General features: G+C 53.6%; 2 protein-coding genes across 3 annotated transcripts in view; one reads left to right on the top strand and one right to left on the bottom strand.

Moving 5' to 3' along the window:
• Window positions 1–6,809: 6,809 nt before the first annotated feature.
• Window positions 6,810–11,310, top strand: SHFL (shiftless antiviral inhibitor of ribosomal frameshifting). 2 transcript variants are annotated; one of them, XM_077767944.1, is made up of 8 exons: window positions 6,810–7,120; window positions 7,591–7,714; window positions 7,909–7,958; window positions 9,297–9,335; window positions 9,593–9,688; window positions 10,090–10,193; window positions 10,319–10,473; window positions 11,004–11,310. In XM_077767944.1, the coding sequence occupies exons 1-8, from the start codon at window positions 7,100–7,102 to the stop codon at window positions 11,231–11,233; spliced, it is 819 nt and encodes a 272-aa protein (XP_077624070.1). In that variant the 5' UTR covers window positions 6,810–7,099; the 3' UTR covers window positions 11,234–11,310. The 2 variants fall into 2 exon arrangements, with proteins under 2 accessions (XP_077624070.1, XP_077624069.1); XM_077767943.1 differs by having other exon boundaries at window positions 9,539–9,688.
• Window positions 11,269–17,572, bottom strand: part of ANGPTL6 (angiopoietin like 6) — a 14,699-nt gene continuing 8,395 nt past the window's right edge. The window contains exons 2-8 of the mRNA XM_077767979.1: window positions 17,211–17,293; window positions 14,678–14,759; window positions 14,205–14,439; window positions 13,330–13,507; window positions 12,590–12,777; window positions 12,241–12,511; window positions 11,269–11,702 (exon numbers count right to left, since the gene is read on the bottom strand). Of these exons, the coding sequence (XP_077624105.1) occupies window positions 11,512–11,702; window positions 12,241–12,511; window positions 12,590–12,777; window positions 13,330–13,507; window positions 14,205–14,439; window positions 14,678–14,759; window positions 17,211–17,293 (1,228 nt within the window). The 3' untranslated portion in view covers window positions 11,269–11,511. The remainder of the gene's footprint in view (window positions 11,703–12,240; window positions 12,512–12,589; window positions 12,778–13,329; window positions 13,508–14,204; window positions 14,440–14,677; window positions 14,760–17,210; window positions 17,294–17,572) is intronic.

The following is a 17,572-nucleotide window of genomic DNA, read 5'->3' as shown; positions in this document are numbered from 1 at the left end:
AGACACAGACTCTGCAACAGGCTCCAGGCTCTGAGCTGGCAGTCAGCACAGAGCCCGACGCGGGGCTCGAACCCACGAACCGCTAGATCATGACCTAAGCGAAAGTCGGACGCTTAACCGACTAAGCCACCCAGGCGCCCCTAATTATTATTATTATTTTGTTTTTTGTTTTTTTTAATTTTTTTTTAAAATGTTTTATTTATTTCTAGGAGAGAGAGAGAGAGAGAGAGAGACAGCGTGAGCAGGGGAGGGTCAGAGAGAGAGGGAGACACAGACTCTGCAACAGGCTCCAGGCTCTGAGCTGGCAGTCAGCACAGAGCCCGACGCGGGGCTCGAACCCACGAACCGCGAGATCATGACCTAAGCGAAAGTCGGACGCTTAACCAACTAAGCCACCCAGGCGCCCCTGATTATTATTATTATTTTGAACGATACTTGAGGACATCCTAGCAAAAAGGTTCCCCCAAGAAGGAGACATACAGAAAAGAAAATGTGGGGCCCCCTCCACAGCCCCCACCCTCTTCCCCTCCCCAGGAACCGGAACTACCCAGTTTGCCTATATGTCCCGATGTCTCCTCTCCTCCATGCTTATGCATACCCCAGTGGTCACAGGCAAAACTATAATTTAAGGTTTTATTTTCCTGTGTATACAGACTTCCTCTTTCCAAATCAAACATTTCTTAATGCTTAACTTTTTTTCTTTTTTTAGAACAAGCACACTATACTTTTATAATCAGAAAAAGAAAGGGCGAAGTGCCCTGTTTTAGTGCAGAGAGCTATCCACAATTTCTGAAATTTCAAAATGTCAGCTATGAAGACATGCAGTCATGTGGGACGGCCCAGAGCTCAGGATCTGGTGTGGGCACTTGATGCGCTTTCTCAATACTTTCCCGGTTAGTTTCTGGGACATGGGCTCAATGATTAACTGTTGCATGTTTCTTCTGCCAGGAATAGAGACAGGGCCACCAGGCAGAGGACAGTCTTCCCACAGGCCACATCTCAGGACAAACAACATAAACCAAGGTGGTATGGAAATAAAAACAGCTACATGCCCCTTGGAAGGTTCCTGTTTGCTTTGTATCCTCGAACTCAGCCCAATCCCATAACATTATAAAGCAAGCTACGTAGCAGATTTTACATTTTCTAGTCGTCCCATTAACAAGGTAAAAGGAACAGTGAAATGAATTATGATAATTTTATGTAGCCCAGTATATCTGAAACATTATCACTTCAACATGTAATAAGGTATATAAAAAAAAAAAAAAAAGCCAGGAACAACATGGATGGTACTAGAGGGTATTAGGCTAAGCAAAATAAGTCGGTCAGAGAGAGACAGATATCATATGATTTCACTCATATGTGGAACTGGAGAAACATAACAGATGAACACAGGGGAAGGGAAGGAAAAATAAGATAAAAACAGAAAGGGAGGCAAACCATAAGAGACTCTTAAAATATGGAGAACAAACTGAGGGTTGCTGGAGGGAGGTGGGTGGGGGATGGGTTAGATGGTTAGATGGGGGATGGACATTAAGGAGGGTGATTTGGGGGATGAGCACTGGGTGTCATATGTAAGTGATGAATCACTGGGTTCTACTCCTGAAGCCAAGACGACACTGCATCTAACGTGAATTTTTTTTTTAAAAAGCCAGTGATGTTTTTTACAAGAAATCATTGTGCGTTTACCACTGATAGTGCATCTGGATTAGGATCTGCCACATTGCAATGACTCAGATGCCACATGTGGCCAGTGGCAAAGATCTACATGACTTATCTATATTAACTCAGGGAAACTATACAACCCTACTCCCATTTCAGAGATGGGGAAACTGAGCCCCAGAAAGCTTAAGAGTTAGCAATTGACTCAAACCCAGAGTGGTTCCAAAGTGTACCCCCTTGACCCTTCTGAACTCCTCGTCCTCAATTCTAGCTTGAAGGAGTGCTGTCCTCACCAAGCCTGCACTCAAGTCCTGACTATGTTGGTTAATACCTGGGTGTCCCGCGCTCTTTGCTTAACCACTCTGAAACTTAGATCCTTCATCTGAAAAAGGGACAGGGACCCTGAAGCCAGAAGGTGGAGGGATGATTGAATGGCTAAAAGCCCTGAAGATATCCGCCCCCTCCCCCAGACCCTAGTCCCCAGTGCACCCTGGGTACACTCAGGGTATCTTAGCCACTACAATTTTTCCACTTCCTGAAGTCATTTGAGCAGAGCCCCAAGCAAGTTACCCAACCTTTGCACATAAAGCATTCCTGGAAATGTGTTTAAAGCTGATTTCGCAAAACTCAAACAATAGATTTCTGTGCTGTAAAGGACATCGCATTTACTAAGGATTCCGCAAATTATGAAATCTCAAACTACTTTTCATCTTTTAAGGCATCATTGTCCAAGATGGACTTACATGTTATTTTCTGAAGTAATTGGATTTATCTTCTTGTGTATTTTTTGGTTCTGCTTACATAAGCAATGGGTGCTTATTGCAAAAAAAAAAAAAAGAATAATGCAATTGTTACAGAAATATCCAATGTGGAGGGAGGGAAGCCTGGGGGGAGATTCAGTCAGTTGAGCTTCTGACTTTGGCTCAGGTCATGATCTCACGGTTTGTGGGTCCCAGCCAAGTGTCAGGCTCTGTGCTGACAGCTCAGAGTCTGGAGCCTCCTTCGGATTCTGTGTCTCCCTCTCTCTCTGCCCCTCCCTTGCTTGCACTCTCTCTCTCTCTCTCCAAAGTAAATAAACATTAAAAAAATAATAAAATAATAATTTAAAAAACAGTGTGCATAAAAATTGGGGCACCTCTGTCTGTTAAGCGTTCAACCCTTGATTTTGGCTCAGGTCATGATCTCACGTGTTCATGAGTTTGAGCCCCATGTGAGTTCCACACTGTCAGTGTGGAGCCTGCTTGGGGTTCGCTNGTTGAGCTTCTGACTTTGGCTCAGGTCATGATCTCACGGTTTGTGGGTCCCAGCCAAGTGTCAGGCTCTGTGCTGACAGCTCAGAGTCTGGAGCCTCCTTCGGATTCTGTGTCTCCCTCTCTCTCTGCCCCTCCCTTGCTTGCACTCTCTCTCTCTCTCTCTCTCTCCAAAGTAAATAAACATTAAAAAAATAATAAAATAATAATTTAAAAAACAGTGTGCATAAAAATTGGGGCACCTCTGTCTGTTAAGCGTTCAACCCTTGATTTTGGCTCAGGTCATGATCTCACGTGTTCATGAGTTTGAGCCCCATGTGAGTTCCACACTGTCAGTGTGGAGCCTGCTTGGGGTTCGCTCTCTCTCTCTCTCTCTCCTTCTCTCTCTTTCTCTGTCCCTCCCCCGCTCATGCTCTCTCTCTCAAACAAATAAACTGTAGAAAAGCAAAATACATAATGCTTTAATAGGTTCTCCCAAGATGCCCTAACTAACAGTGTGGAGAATTCCTGTTCCCCCACCTCTAGGCGTTGTCCAAGTTCTTCATTTGGTTAAACTGAGGAGAAATGGACTAGATTATGAAAAGCACATACATGCTCCCAACGTCGTGGGTGGGACTGGAGAGCATCATGCTTTGTGAAATAAGTCAGTCAGAGAAACACAGACATCCTGTGATTTTACTCCTATGTGGAATTTAAGAAACACTACAGATGGACACAGGGGAAGAACAGGAAAGATAAGAAAAGCACACACATGCATCAGTCCTGTCCATTTTCTCCACAACTGCACTGGTCACCCTACCTACGCCTCGAAGGGTCCTGCTGAAAGCCAAGAGCTTCCCTTCCCTCCACTCGCCTCGGGCTCACTAAGCCCTTAGCCATACTGGCCTTTAGCTTCCTGTAATGGATCAAACCTCTTCCCACCTCATACGCACATGCTCCATCTCTTCAACTAGGTAACTCTTATTCACCCTTCAGAGAGACCTCAAGTTCTTGAATCTGTTTCCCCATTGGTAATAACACCACCCCCTTCATGGGGTTACTGTGAGGAGCATATGAAATACATGGTTTCAAACACTTGGTGCAGTGTTTCAAAGTGTTAGGACTTCAGCTCAAGAGGTACCTCCTCCAGAAAGCCCTCCCTGATCACTCTGCGCAGGTCAGGTTCCCATGCTGTTCCCCTTTCTCAGGGACCCTTNATTACTTGTGATATTAACTATTTCATGTTTCTCTTTATTTTTATGACCATAAGTTCTGGAAGGGCAGGAAGGGTGCCCAGCACCATGCCTGCCCCCATTGGAGGCACCTGATGCATGTCTGTCAAATTAATGACTGGATGGGTCAGTAAGGGCTGGGTCCTTCTTTTTATTATTATTTATTTTTGAGAGACAGGAGAGACAGAGAGAGAGGGAGACTGAGGATCCAAAGCACAGAGCCCTACGTGGGGGTCAACCCCACCAACCGTGAGATCATGACCTGAGCCAAAGTTGGACACTTAACCCACTGAGCCACCCGGGTGCCCCAGTAATGGCTCAGTCTTGGACTCAATTATACCAACATGTCAGAGGCTACACTTCTTATCCCTGTTAACAGCACGTGCATCTTCTCCCTTCCCACAGCTTTTTATGAAGACAAAGGATGAAATGCAGTAATGTTCCGGGGCGCCTGGGTGGCTTAGTCGGTTAAGCGTCCGACTTTCGCTTAGGTCATGATCTCGCGGTTCGTGGGTTCGAGCCCCGCGTCGGGCTCTGTGCTGACTGCCAGCTCAGAGCCTGGAGCCTCTTTCGGTCTGTGACTCCCTCTCTCTCTGACCCTCCCCTGCTCACGCTGTCTCTCTCTCTCCTAGAAATAAATAAAACATAAAAAAAAATTAAAAAAAAAAAAGAAATGCAGTAATGTTCCTACCACTGTACAAAAAAGCCACACTCGGCCGGGCCAAGATGGTCACAAAGCCCAGGGAGCTGTTGGTGGGTAGGCAGCGCCCCCATGTGATCGCTGGAAATGTTTGTTTTTCTGTCCATCTACAAATGCCCAAATTCTACGAATGATCTGGTTACATGGGCTGTTTGTCCTTCCGGACCAACTGCCTAATACTCTGTGTCCTGAGAGACTGACAGGGTGGCTGGCTTCCTTGTTCTCCTTGCCTTCCGGTGCAGCCAGTGAGGCGCTCCAGGGAGAGATGGAAGGGTGGGATGGGCAGAAGATAGGGTCTTGATTCCCCCTCCCTGAAGATGAACTGGATCTAGTGACTCGATCGTAATACACAGAGGGTAGCAGTGGAAGCGATGCCGTGTGACTTCCAACACTAGGTCATAAAAGATACACCTGGCTTTTCTTCTCTTGTTGGATTACTTGCCCTGGGGAGGCCAGCTGCCAAGTCCGGGCATATTCAAGTGGCCCACGTAGGGAGGAATGGAGGCACCACGCCAACAAGCACCGACCAACCAGCCGTGTTGAATGAGCCATCTTGGAAGCAGACCCCCCAGCCCCAGTCAAACATTCAGGTGACTGCAGCCCCATGCTCCTACCTCAGGACCCTTGCACTGGCTGTTTATTCTGCCTACAGTTCTCTTCACCCACCTCCCTTCACCATCTCCCCTCAGATGTCACTTGCTACCCCCTTTCCTGACCCCCCTTTACCCATACTCTTACCCCAGTTCATTTTTCACTGTAGCACCTACTGTCTCCCGTCCTATTATATATGTCCTTTTTGTCTGTCTCCTCCACTGGAACGCCAGCTCTAAGAGTGCAGGGATCTCCTTTGTTCGATCCTCAGTGCCTGGACCAGTGCCTGGTGTAGAGTAAGAGCTCCATATCATGGCCATAAGGAGAATCTAACAGATCTTCATGTTGGAACTGGATCAGTCTCCTACCTGCTTCCTGCCTGCTTTCACCAACCTTGGCTGTGACCTTCCTCTCCACTGGGTAAGTAGTAATAATATCTGATATATAATATGTATAAACTGTATATATCTATAACAAGGGAGCCCCTCCATGCCTCCCCACTTCCCTCAGGATAAAATCCCAGGTCCTCTGTGCAGCCTACAGCCGCCCCCCTCACCCTGGCCCTGCCTGAAATTCCACATTCAGTCGCAAAGAACCATGAACTGCTTATATTCACTAATAGTCTCCGGGTGGGGTGCACGGACCCACAATCAAAGCTTTGGAGTTCAAGTAGAAGACGTTAGAACACCTATACTTTTTAATCTCCATTCTTGTTTGTTTGTTTGTTTGTTAAAGAATATCTTTATATAATAGGGGCCCCTGGCTGGCTCAGTTGCTGGAGCATGCGATTCTTGATCTCAGGGTGGAGAGTCCAAGCTCCACCTTGGGTGTGAAGCCTACTTAAAAAAAAAAAAAAAAAGTTCTGGCCAAGAGGATTCTCAACCTTCCGATTTACAATGCAGATTCCTGGGAACCCCTAAACAGTCGGCTGCTGCCGGACTGCTAAGGACCAGTAACCTGTATTTTTAAGAAGCCTCTTCCCCCGACACCCAGCTACCTGCTGCTTCTTTGGCACCGGCACATAGTAGGCGGCCCGATGACTAGTTTGCCTACCCCATGCCAGGTGCTACTAAGCGCTCTACCTGGGGTCTTCAATCCTGACAAACACATACACCCAGGATGTAGCCACGGTATCAACCCATTTTACAGAGGAGTAAACTGAGGTTCAGAAAGGGGACGTAGCCCCATTAAGAGACTCAGAGCTATTTGGGGACTCAGGTCCTAATGAGCTCCTGATTCCTGAGGGAGGAGTGGAGAGGGTGATCAAGTAGGGGAGCGCGAACTGAGGGGGGACACGGAGATCCAAGGCGGCCTTCCGATGCGGCCCCGCCCCCACGAGGACGTGAAGACGCGGACCCCGCGCAGCGTGGGGACATGTGACCGACTGCAGAGGCCGCGCCGCCTCCACCGCCCGAGGTCCGCGCGCTCCGCTGCAGGGTGCAGACCCCTGGCGCCCGCCTGGGTCTGGGGCGCAAGAGCAGAGGCGGAGCCAGGGCGGAGCCAGAGCGCCCCGTCCACCCCGACAGCCCCCGTAATCGAAAGCGAAAGAGGGGGCCGAGAAGGAAGGGCGGGGCCATCCGGAGGCCCCGCCCCCTGCCCTGCGCGGCTGCTGGACCGACGGGCGCGCCCGGGTAGGGGGCTCCGAGCGCGCAGTGCGGACCCTCGCGGGAACCTGCGCCGCCGCCACCATGTCTCAAGAAGGTGTGGAGGTAGGAGATGGCTACGGCTGGGCCGGGGGCAGGCAGGAGACTCTGGGGAGGGGCCGGGGGCGCGGAGGGGGCTTCGCAATTTCTGGGGACTCCATCCGAAGCCTGGATCTTCGCCCTGGCAGGCATTGGCTCCCCTCGGAAAGGAGAATGACCGCCACATCCCCTAGAGTGAAATGCGGCCTCCTCGAGGGAAAGCGGAGGCTGCAGGGTCAAGGGTCAGGAGCCAGAGGTTACCTGGCCGGCCTTCTCCCTTCACCTGGGACGCTCGCCCCAGCCCGCTCCCTCCCCCAAAGCCCTGTGGGGACTTTGGCTTTTTCCAGGAAATGCCGTAGAGGGATGGCGGGGAAGGGGGGATGGGGGGAGGCCAAAACCAAGGGTCAAGTTCAGGCTGGGAGAAGGATGCCTAGAGATGGGGGAGGGGCGATCGCTCCTCTCCTTACCCGATCGGAACCCCCCTGTGCCCACCCCAGCTGGAGAAAAGCGTCCGGCGCCTCCAGGAGAAGTTTCATGGGAAGGTATCCTCCAAGAAGGCGGGGACTCTGATGAGGAAATTTGGCAGCGACCACACAGGAGTGGGGCGATCCATCGTGTACGGTGAGCAGGCCGGGGTCCCGGTCCTGGTAGGGGTTGGGAGTGGGGAGCACGCAGAAGACGTGTGGTCTGTGTTAAGGGTAGGAAGAGGTGCTGAGATCATCTCCTGGGGAGGGTCTGTACTGGGGCTCTGGGGACCCTGAAACTCCCACAAGATCCTTCAAGGACGCTTCACTTACACTTACTCTCCCCACCAGGGGTAAAGCAGAGAGATGGACAGGAACTGAGTAATGACTTGGATGCCCAGGTAAACTGCTCCCCTCCCCCTCAAAGGATGGAAAAACTGGGGAGGGGGGACAGAAGGGACCTGGCCTATCCATGATGAGCCCCTTCTGTGGACCACCAGTCCCCAACTCATGATCCACATTGACTCATTCACCTTTCAGTAATGTGTTAGACCAGGGAGACTGCAAACTGTAGGCACTCACTACATGATGATATTAAGTAGGGGAGAGAGACATGAAACTAGGCGGTGAAATGAATCGGGATTAATGTCATTATAGAAGACCCCTGGAGATCAGGAACGGCTTCCTGGAAGAGGAAATAGAGTAAGCAAAGGAACACACATTCGGGCTAGGATAAACAGAAGATAGGGAAGGAGAGAGGGGCTGGGGACCCGATGTGATGAATGAATGAATCAGTGAAAGGCTTTGAGGCACAGGTGGGACACGGTCACTTTACCCCTTAAATGACTTTGGTGGCACTGTGAATTCCACCTCCTATAGTTGCTAAGGAGTGTTAACATAGTACATATTATATTCTTTACAGTTACACATGTAAAGGGTATGTTNACTGGAGCCCGTGACTCTTGATCTCAGGGTCATGAGTTCAAGCCCCACATTGGGTATGGAGCCTACTTAAAAATTTAAAATTTAAATTTCTTAAATGAAAAAAAAATAGGAAAGAGCACTGCATAGGACTTCCACATGTGGTCTTGAATTTCATCGCTGTACTGATCCCTTGAGATGGGTCCTATTATTTATCATGTCCATTTTACAGATGAGGAAACTGAGACACAGAGCGACTAGGTCACTTGCCAGGGTCACAGATCAGGCAGGCAGCAACTGGGATTAAAACCCTGGCCACCTAGCATCAGAGCTGGGCTCCGAGATGCCCCTCACTAGGGATGGGGGGGGCCACACTCCCACAGATGGAAGTGATGGAGTCAGGGCTGGAACCTGCATCTCTCTGGATCCAGAGCCCAAGCACTCAGCCTACAGCAGCAGGGACTCAAAGAGGTGACCCATCACAGTGCCAGCAAGCGTGTGGCGTTTAGCAGCAGAAGGGAGCGCGGGGTCCAGGCTTGTTCCGCCGCCATGCTCACTCAGGGTGATCTCGGGCAAGCCCTCTCCCAGCTCAGAGCCTCAGTTTCCTCACCTGNACAAGGCTACTATAAGGATAACTGAGGTCATGCGCCTGACCTTCTACAAGTGGACACTGGGTGGTCAGCACCTCCTGAGTTGACACCCTACTTGTGTGGGGCCAGGACCCTGCCTCCCGATCCAGGAGCCCTGCCCCCAACAAATAATGATAAAAAGAGGTCTGAGCTGCATCCCCAGTTTCTGCCCCTGATGTCTCCACCCAGGACCCCCCAGAAGACATGAAGCAGGACCAGGACATCCAGGTGAGTCCAGGGTATGGGACCGGGGGGGAGAGGGGGGGCTTACAGGGAGGAGGACATCTCTGGGGGATAGTGGGGGACATCCGTGGACAACAGGGAGAGGCGTTACAGGGGCGGGAGAGGGGACATGTCTGGAGAGGGGAGAGGGCTGACCTGTGTTTATGTTAGTGCGAGAGGCGTGACCACCCCTTGTCCCCGACCCGCAGGCGGTGGCGACCTCCCTGCTACCACTAACACAAGCCAACCTCCGCATGTTCCAGCGGGCGCAGGAGGACCTCATTCCTGCCGTGGACCGGCAGTTTGCCTGCTCTTCCTGCGACCACGTGTGGTGGCGGCGCGTGCCCCAGCGGAAGGAGGTGAGGACCCTCTCCCCATCCTCAGACTCTGACCCTCTGACCCAAGAATATCAACCCAGGCCCGCAGTCTCGGAGCTCCGCCTCCATCCCAGACCCCACCCCCCACCCCTGAGTTGCACTTCTGAGCCCCTCCCCCACCCCAGAGCCTGTCCCGTGACGCCGCAGTTTAACACCTGCCACAGAAATCAAACCTGACCTCGAAACCACAGCCCCAAGTCTGGCTTCTGAACCCCCCCGATCAGCGGTGCGCTTATGGTAAATGCTCGGCAACCAGGTCGCGCAGGGAGGTGGAGGAGAAGCCCGCATTTGTACTCTTTTCCGATTTCCCGCTGTGGCCAGTGTCACGCCCCTGGGGCTCACCTCTGACCGCAAGCCTGCCCCCCCCAACTCTGCACACCCAGGTGTCGCGGTGCAGGAAATGCCGAAAGCGCTATGAGCCGGTGCCGTGTGACAAGATGTGGGGCGTGGCTGAGTTCCATTGCCCGAAGTGTCGGCACAACTTCCGGTGAGGGCGCTGACCCCCACCCCCTTCCTGCCTGCCCCGCCCTCCCCAGCCCTGCCCTGCCCTGCCCTGGTCCCACGCTGGCCCGGGCCTCACCTCTGGACCCTCACGGCCCTGCCCGCCCCCAGGGGCTGGGCACAGATGGGGTCCTCGTCCCCCTGCTACGGATGCGGCTTCCCTGTGTATCCAACACGGATCCTCCCTCCGCGCTGGGACCGGGATGTGGACCGCCGCAGCACCCACACCCACTCCTGCTCGGCCGCCGACTGCTACAACCGGCGAGGTGAGGGCCTGGCACGCCCCCGGGGAGCTCCCCTGGCTCTGGGCGGACTCCCTGACCTTGACTCCAGGGACATCCTCCTCTGGGGCTTTAAGTACCAAGGCGTCTGCCTGCTTCTTCCACGTGCCTCCTAAGGCCCGAGTCCCCAAAGCCACTTAGCTTATCCCATGGCCTCAGCCCCTCCTTTCACATCTTCCGCTCACATCCCCCCCCCATCAGCCTCCAACACCAGACCCCGCCCCTTCTAATACCCATCTCCCATGAGGCTCAGTGGTTTCCCTCATGGCCTCTGCCCTGGTCTCTGTGTTCTCGGCCCCTGTTCTGTCTCCTGTAGTCTCAGGTGATGCCCAGGTCCCTGGGTCTCTTGTGGCTTCAGCCCCTGCGACTTTCATCTCTGAACTTCCTGTAGCTCTGGCCCCGCAGCCGGTAGCCTCAGCCCCTCCCCTCCCGAGCCCCCATGGCTGGAGCGCCTTTGCCCCTAGAGTCTTCCATGGGCCTCCAGCTCCATAACCTCAGGGCCTCTTCCTCCCCAGAGCCCCACGTGCCTGGGACTTCCTGCGCACACCCCAAGAGCCGGAAGCAGAACCACCTGCCTAAAGTCTTGCACCCCAGCAACCCCCACATCAGCAGTGGCTCCACTGTGGCCACCTGCCTGAGCCAGGGGGGCCTCCAGGAAGACCTGGACAACCTCATCCTGGAGGACCTGAAGGTGGAGGAGGAGGAGGAAGAGGAGGAGGAGGGCGAGGGTGGGCACGGGGAGTGACCCCGGACAGGTGCAGATGCAAACTGGACATGGTCTGTGGATGTTTTGTGTTGTTATAAAATATGAGCTCAAACTGAGATCTAAATGCCCTTGGGGAGCCATGTGGGTCTGCGACATTGGCAGGGGGATTCCTGGGTCCCCCGGTCAGGGCCCTGGGGAGCAGATTCACAGCAGGAAAGTGGGGGGGACGTGGCCCACGCTAAGTCACAAAGCAGGTGTGGCCAGGACAACTTGCGCTCCTGCTGACAAACATCCCCTGAGGCCCGGGGGACAGACGGTCACAGCCTCAGGGGCCGGATCAGCATGGCGGCCTTCTTGAGAGAGTAAGCCCCACCACGAAACTCGGCCCAGTAGACACCATCTTGGTAGCGGCTGCGGTAATGGCCACCACGGTGCCACACGCCATTGAGGTTGGAGTGGGCACAGGCATGGTACCACCAGCCTCCCCGCTGGTACAGGGCACAGTTACCTGAGGAGAGAGAAAATCCATGTCCTCTTACCAGAATAAAAGTCTCTACTAGCATCTCACTAGCGCAGGGCTTTTGCCAAGCATCCCCTGGCCCTTCCCACTCTTACTAAACACAACCCTGATCCTCTCTCCTCATTAGATTAAGAGCCCTGTCTCCTGCTTTCTTTTCTAGAATAATAACTTTAATTCCTTCCCTGTCTCTCTACCAAAGTACAAGTTACACTGTTTCCACCCTTTCTGAAAACTAGAAGCTCTACCTTTATCGGGGGGAGAAAAATCTTCCCTACTTCTTTTCTAGAATAAGCCTCCTAGCTCTCCTTGCCTTTCACCAGAAGAGGGGGAAGCAACTGCCTCATCAAAGAAGGAATCTAGGCTCTCTATCCCCTCACCAGAATAAAAGTCCTCTCTTCTGTTCTCTTGCTTACCCTGGTCCTTAGCAGAGGGAGGTCTCACTCCACTCTGCATTCTTTGCATTCCCTCCGTGGGAGTACCGCCTCCCCTGTCCCCCACCGCCCACCAGAATAAGAGCTCTGCTTACCAGAATAGGAGTCTCGATCCCTATCCACGGTGCTGAAAGGCTTGTCGTTGTGCCAGGAAAGAGAGTCTCCAGCATCTCCATGGTACTGGCCCAGCCGTAGGCGATAGTGGTCGCTCTCAGGCTCCAGGGAGAAGCCATCATAGTGGGCACGTGCACCACGCCCTCCCCAGTCCTCCAGGAGCACCAATAACTCGTGGTCCCCACGGCTGGTCAGCTGATGCACAGGTTCCAGGCCCAGCCAGTATTCTCCATCAGGCTGCCCGAAGCCCACCTGGCCGGACAGGAAAGTCAGGAGGTCGGAAGCAGTCCCCTCCCCAACACAGCCCCGCCCTTGCCCACCCACGCCCACCTTGTAGTGCTGCCAGGTGGTGAAGAAGTTGACGGAGCCGTCTTGCCGCCTTTGGATCACAGTCCAGCCTCCGCCCTCCAGCTGCTGCTCGCACCACGCTGATACCACATGCCGGCCCAGTCGCAGCTCATACACACCGCTCTGCCTGTGGCCTGACCGGTGGGCCTCTGCGCAATCCTGCCATGGGCCTGTGGGTACAGAGACGTGGGGAAGTCACAGCCTGGACCGACCAACCCCTTCTTGATAGACGGATCTGCATTCTCATCTCATCCCCTCACCAGAATAACAGTCCTGCCTCTCCCATTCCCTGACCCAAATAAGGGCCCCAATACCCATTTCCTTACCTGAGTTAAGACTCTGGTTCGTTCTTTTCTCACTTAGCAAATGTGGTGCCTGGAGTACTGAAATCCTGGTTCTAAAACCTCACCAGACTAGAAGTCCTGAACAGGACGCTGTGAGCTAGCTTAAATTCTTACCAATAAGCAGTCCTAAGTTCCCTGCCTTCTCACCAAAAGAAAAGCCCTTCCTTTCCTATTTTCATACCATAGTAAAGATTTTGGTCTTTATCAGGAGAGCCATGGCTCCTTGTTGCATCAGCAGAATAAAAGCATCATTTCTTCCAGTTCCCTTACCATGAAAGAAATCAGCCATTAAAATCCTGGCTCCTATTTCCTTCTCTTCACACTGCACTGGGAATTCCCTAGCCTCTCACATCCCCAACATTCTTGCCTTCATCTTACCTGTTGGCTTGGTGGGGACAGCAGGGTGCCCTGCGGGCACGGGAGAATCCAAGGGCCGTTGCTGTCTCAGGGTCTGGTCTCTCTGGGGCTCCGGAGCTGGGTCTAGCCTCCTGCTGGTGTCATTAATGCCACCCACCAGACTGACAGGAACCACAGGCACCAGGGGTGGGGGCAGGACCTGGGGTGACCAAGAGACTCAGATGTGATCGCACCAGCCTTCCGTTGAAAAGACCCTGGGCCCCTAAATCTCCCAACACCCGGATGGGTGGATCAGGCAGGGGCATGTCCCAGCCCTAGAATGGATACTTCCCAAAGCCTGACTCTAGCTGTCAGGAGCAGCGCTGGGCTTAAATTCCTGCTCTGATGTTCACAGCTTAATTTATCTGACTCTGACTCTCCTTTTCTGTAAAGCAGCGATGATACAAGTACCTCCAACAACGAGTATTAGTTTACTGAATCCTCCCAACAGCCCTCTAAGGAATGGGTTGTAACGGAGCAGCACTCTTATTCAAAATTAGGGCCAGCCATGCTCCAGAATTAAAAATAATATAACAGAAGTTAGAACAGTAACACAAAGTCTATATTTATATCACATAACACCCCCAATAACATGGGTTCTTGGTCTTTACATAATAATATGCTTGATTACAGGCACTATGAATATTTATACTGAGTGGATAAGTAGAGATTTTAAGCAGCCACCGGTCGCATTCTGAGCCAGATGAGCTGTGGAAGGAGAAATAGGAATCTGGTATTTGGAGCTTTTCGGATTTCAAAACTGCGTTTCAGAGACCATGCGTGAGGTTGCAAGAGCCCCATCTTACAGCTGATGCACACAGGAAGTGACTACGATTCCTGGCAATCTTAAAGGTTACCTGCTGCTGCCCACCCGTGCCCCCCGGGCACAGGCGCTCCAGGCGGGCGATGAGGCCACTCTGCTGGGTGACCAGCTGTGCCAGCTCCCGGAACTTGACATCCAGCTGGTGAAAGCGGGCGGCGGCGCGCTGCGCCTCGGCTGACACGTTGAGCACGCGCTCCCCAAGCAGCGCCAGCAAGGCAGCGGGCTCCGCCCCCGGTCCCGGCCCCGNCCTCCCCCCCAGCCCCTCCCACCTACACCCCCCTCCCTCCCAGGCAGAGAAGCCCCAGTGGGATCCCACCCTCTCCACCCAGTGGCCTCTCCACTGCGTCCCAGGCGCCCTGCGGGACAGCATGTCAGGCATTCATTCATTGAGTGCTTGCTGTGCGCCAGCCTCGGCTGTAGGGACTACGGTATGGAACAAAACACAAACTTCCTGCCCAGATGGGCAAGAAACAAAATAAAGAAGCTACAGGGATTGCTAGAGCGTACTGGCCCGTGTTAAGGTAACAGTAAAACAGCAGAGACATGTGGGGGATCTGGGCCCTGGCAATTTGAAAGGAGGGAAGACTTCCTGGAGGAGGTAAGGGAGGAAGTAATGAGGATATCTGGGGAAGAACAGCATCCCTGGCAGGGGGAACAGCAAATGCAAAAGCCCTGAGGCTAGACTGTGCCTGATGTATTAAAGGAACTTACTGGGAGGCTGGAGCAGAGGGAGGCTGGAGCGGAAGCAGAACGGTGAAAGGGGGTGAGGTGGGGGGAGAGATAAAGTCCCACTAGCTGAGTCTAGTAGCAGACACCCCATCTCCCAAAACCCCGGAGTCCTCCCTGTCTCCTCTTCACAACAGATCCAACTTATCAGCCAGGCCTGTCAGCTCTTCTGTTTAGACCCTGAATTCCTCCGCGTTCCCCCATCCTCACCCCCCAGCTCGAGACACCATCTGGACTTCATTACAGCAGCTGCCCCCCAGGTCTCCAGCTGTCCGTCATCAGCCTCCCACAGCTGCCAAAGAATCAGGTCATGTCTCTCCTTTTCCTAGAGAACTCTTTGTGGCTCCCAGCTCAACCGGAGCAAAAGTCTAAGTCCTCCTGTGTCCCCACAAGGCCCTGCACCCTCTTCCCGTCCCCTCCCTGCCCTCCTCTCCCTCCCACTCACCCCTCACTCACTGTGTTCCAGGCACACTGGCCTCCTTGCAGCTCCTCAAACACACTGGGCACAGTCCCTGCCTCCGGGCCTTTGCACTTGCCCTTTCCTCAGTCTGGAACATTCTTCTCGGAATTTTAACATGGCTCCCTCTCTCTCCTTATTCAGGTCTTAGCTCAGATGTCCCCTCCTCAGAAGCCCTCCCTGACAACCCCCATTTAGCGCTGCTCCTCCTGGGCACTCCCCAGCACAGTCCCAGTTTGTCATTTTAGCATGTGTCACTGTCTGGAATCGCCTCGCTTGTTCGCCATTGTTTACGATCTGAATTCCTCCACCAAAACATCAGCTCCCAGAGGCCAAGCCTGTGTTTTGTTCCGTGCCTGGTGCCCCACGCTCACATGCCCCAGCTCTGTTGTGCCCTCCCGCGTGCTCCCCGGCTCACACACGTGAGCTCCCCTGAGTATTGGAGGCCACAGACTGTGGCCACCTCCCTGACGCCCATTGGCTTCTTTCTTGGGGTTCACCCACTCGCAGCCTCTCAGGTGAGGACATAAGTGCCTCTCGCATGCACTTGCCAGTGCTCAGGACATGTCTGCCGTGTCCATGCACCACCCCCCTTCCCCCCATCCCAGGTTCCACCGTTACTGATGCCACACAGTCACGTGCCGCCAGGTCTTCACTGCCACGCATATCACCTTGTTCACACATTCAGCAAACACTCCTTTAGTGCCTGTTGTGTGCCAAGAGCTGTTCTAGGCCCCCCGGGGTGGGGGTGGGGGGGGACACAGGCCATGACCAACACAGATAAAATCCCTGTCCTCAGGAAGCTGACATCCTGGCTGGGAAAACAGATGGGAGGGTAGGTCAGAGGGTGATAAGTTTTTAGAAGAACATTCAAGTGGGGATGGAGGTAGGGGATCCTGGGATGAGAGGCCATTTTTTTTAAAGATTTTTATTTATTTTGAGAGAGAGCACATGCGCACTGGCAGGGGAGGTGCAGAGAGAGAGAGAGAGAGAGGATTCCAGGCAGGTCCCGCGGTGTCCGTGCAGAGCCCGACGAGGGGCTCAATCCCATGAACTGTGAGATCGTGACCTGAGCCGAAATCAAGAGGTGGAAGCTCAATTGACTAAGCCACCCAGGTGCCCAGAGGGGCCATTTTATTAATTTTTAAAAATGTTTTATTTATTTCTGAGAGAGAGACAGCGTGAACAGGGGAGGGTCAGAGAGAGACACAGAATCTGAAACAGGCTCCAGGCTCTGAGCTAGCTGTCAGCACAGAGCCTGACGCGGGGCTCGAACCCACGAACCGCGAGATCATGACCTGAGCCGAAGTCGGACACTCAACCGACTGAGCCCCCCAGGCGCTGAGGGGCCATTTTAAACAGAGGGGTCAGAACTCACTAAGATGACACTTGAGCAAAAACCTGAAGGGAGGGAGAAGGGTAAGAGCATTCCAGGCACAGGGAATAGCAAGTGTAAGGGCCCTGAGCTAGAGGCTTTGATGTGCCCAAGGAGTAGCAGGGAGGCCGGGTCAGACTGGAACAGAGCAAGCGAGGGGGAGAGCAGAGGAAGTGTGCAGGGCCTCGCAGGCCTCAAGACGACTTGGGCTTTCACTCTGACTGAGGTGGGAGCCCCAGGGGGTTCTGAGCTGGAGAAAAGCATATCTGCTATCGTATATGCACCCCAAGCCGGAGCTCTCCTTGCCCCCTCCTCGACGACACCAGGCCCCCCACGACAGGGACGGACCACACCCCTTGAAGCCGGACCATGTAACATCCACCGCCTTCCGGGGGCTCAATCTGGGGCGAGAAGGAGGCCCCAGGAAGCCCAGGTCTCCAAACAGGTAAAATCAGCCTCTACCTGCCCTCCTGCGTTCTCACCTCTCAGGACCAAGACCCCGAGTCCGGCAAGGCTGACGGCAGACACGAAGTCCCGGGAGGAGCTGAGGGTCCAAGAGGAGCCTCTGGGCGAGGAAGGGGAGAGGCCGGTGGGAGAGCAGGAGGGAGGAGGCTTGGTAACCACCCCTGTCCCCCAGAGCCTGGAACCAGAGCCGTGGTGCTGGGTCCAGGAGCTCGAACTGTAAATATTTATCATTTCTCGCATGAGAACTGAGGCAGAATTGCCAGACACCCCTGCCCAGGCCGGCAGGGCCCGATAACACAGGTCAGTGCTCCGGACGTTCCTCCCGCAGCAGAGCACAGAGCGTGGGAGGCTGCAGGCCCCAGGAGGCTGGGGGGGGGGG

This window comes from Crocuta crocuta, unplaced genomic scaffold (assembly GCF_008692635.1).
Source record: "Crocuta crocuta isolate KB4526 unplaced genomic scaffold, BGI_CrCroc_1.0 scaffold115, whole genome shotgun sequence".
NCBI lineage: Eukaryota > Metazoa > Chordata > Mammalia > Carnivora > Hyaenidae > Crocuta > Crocuta crocuta.
Note: the sequence above shows the minus strand (reverse complement) of the source record. Positions and strands in the feature narration are given on the sequence as shown.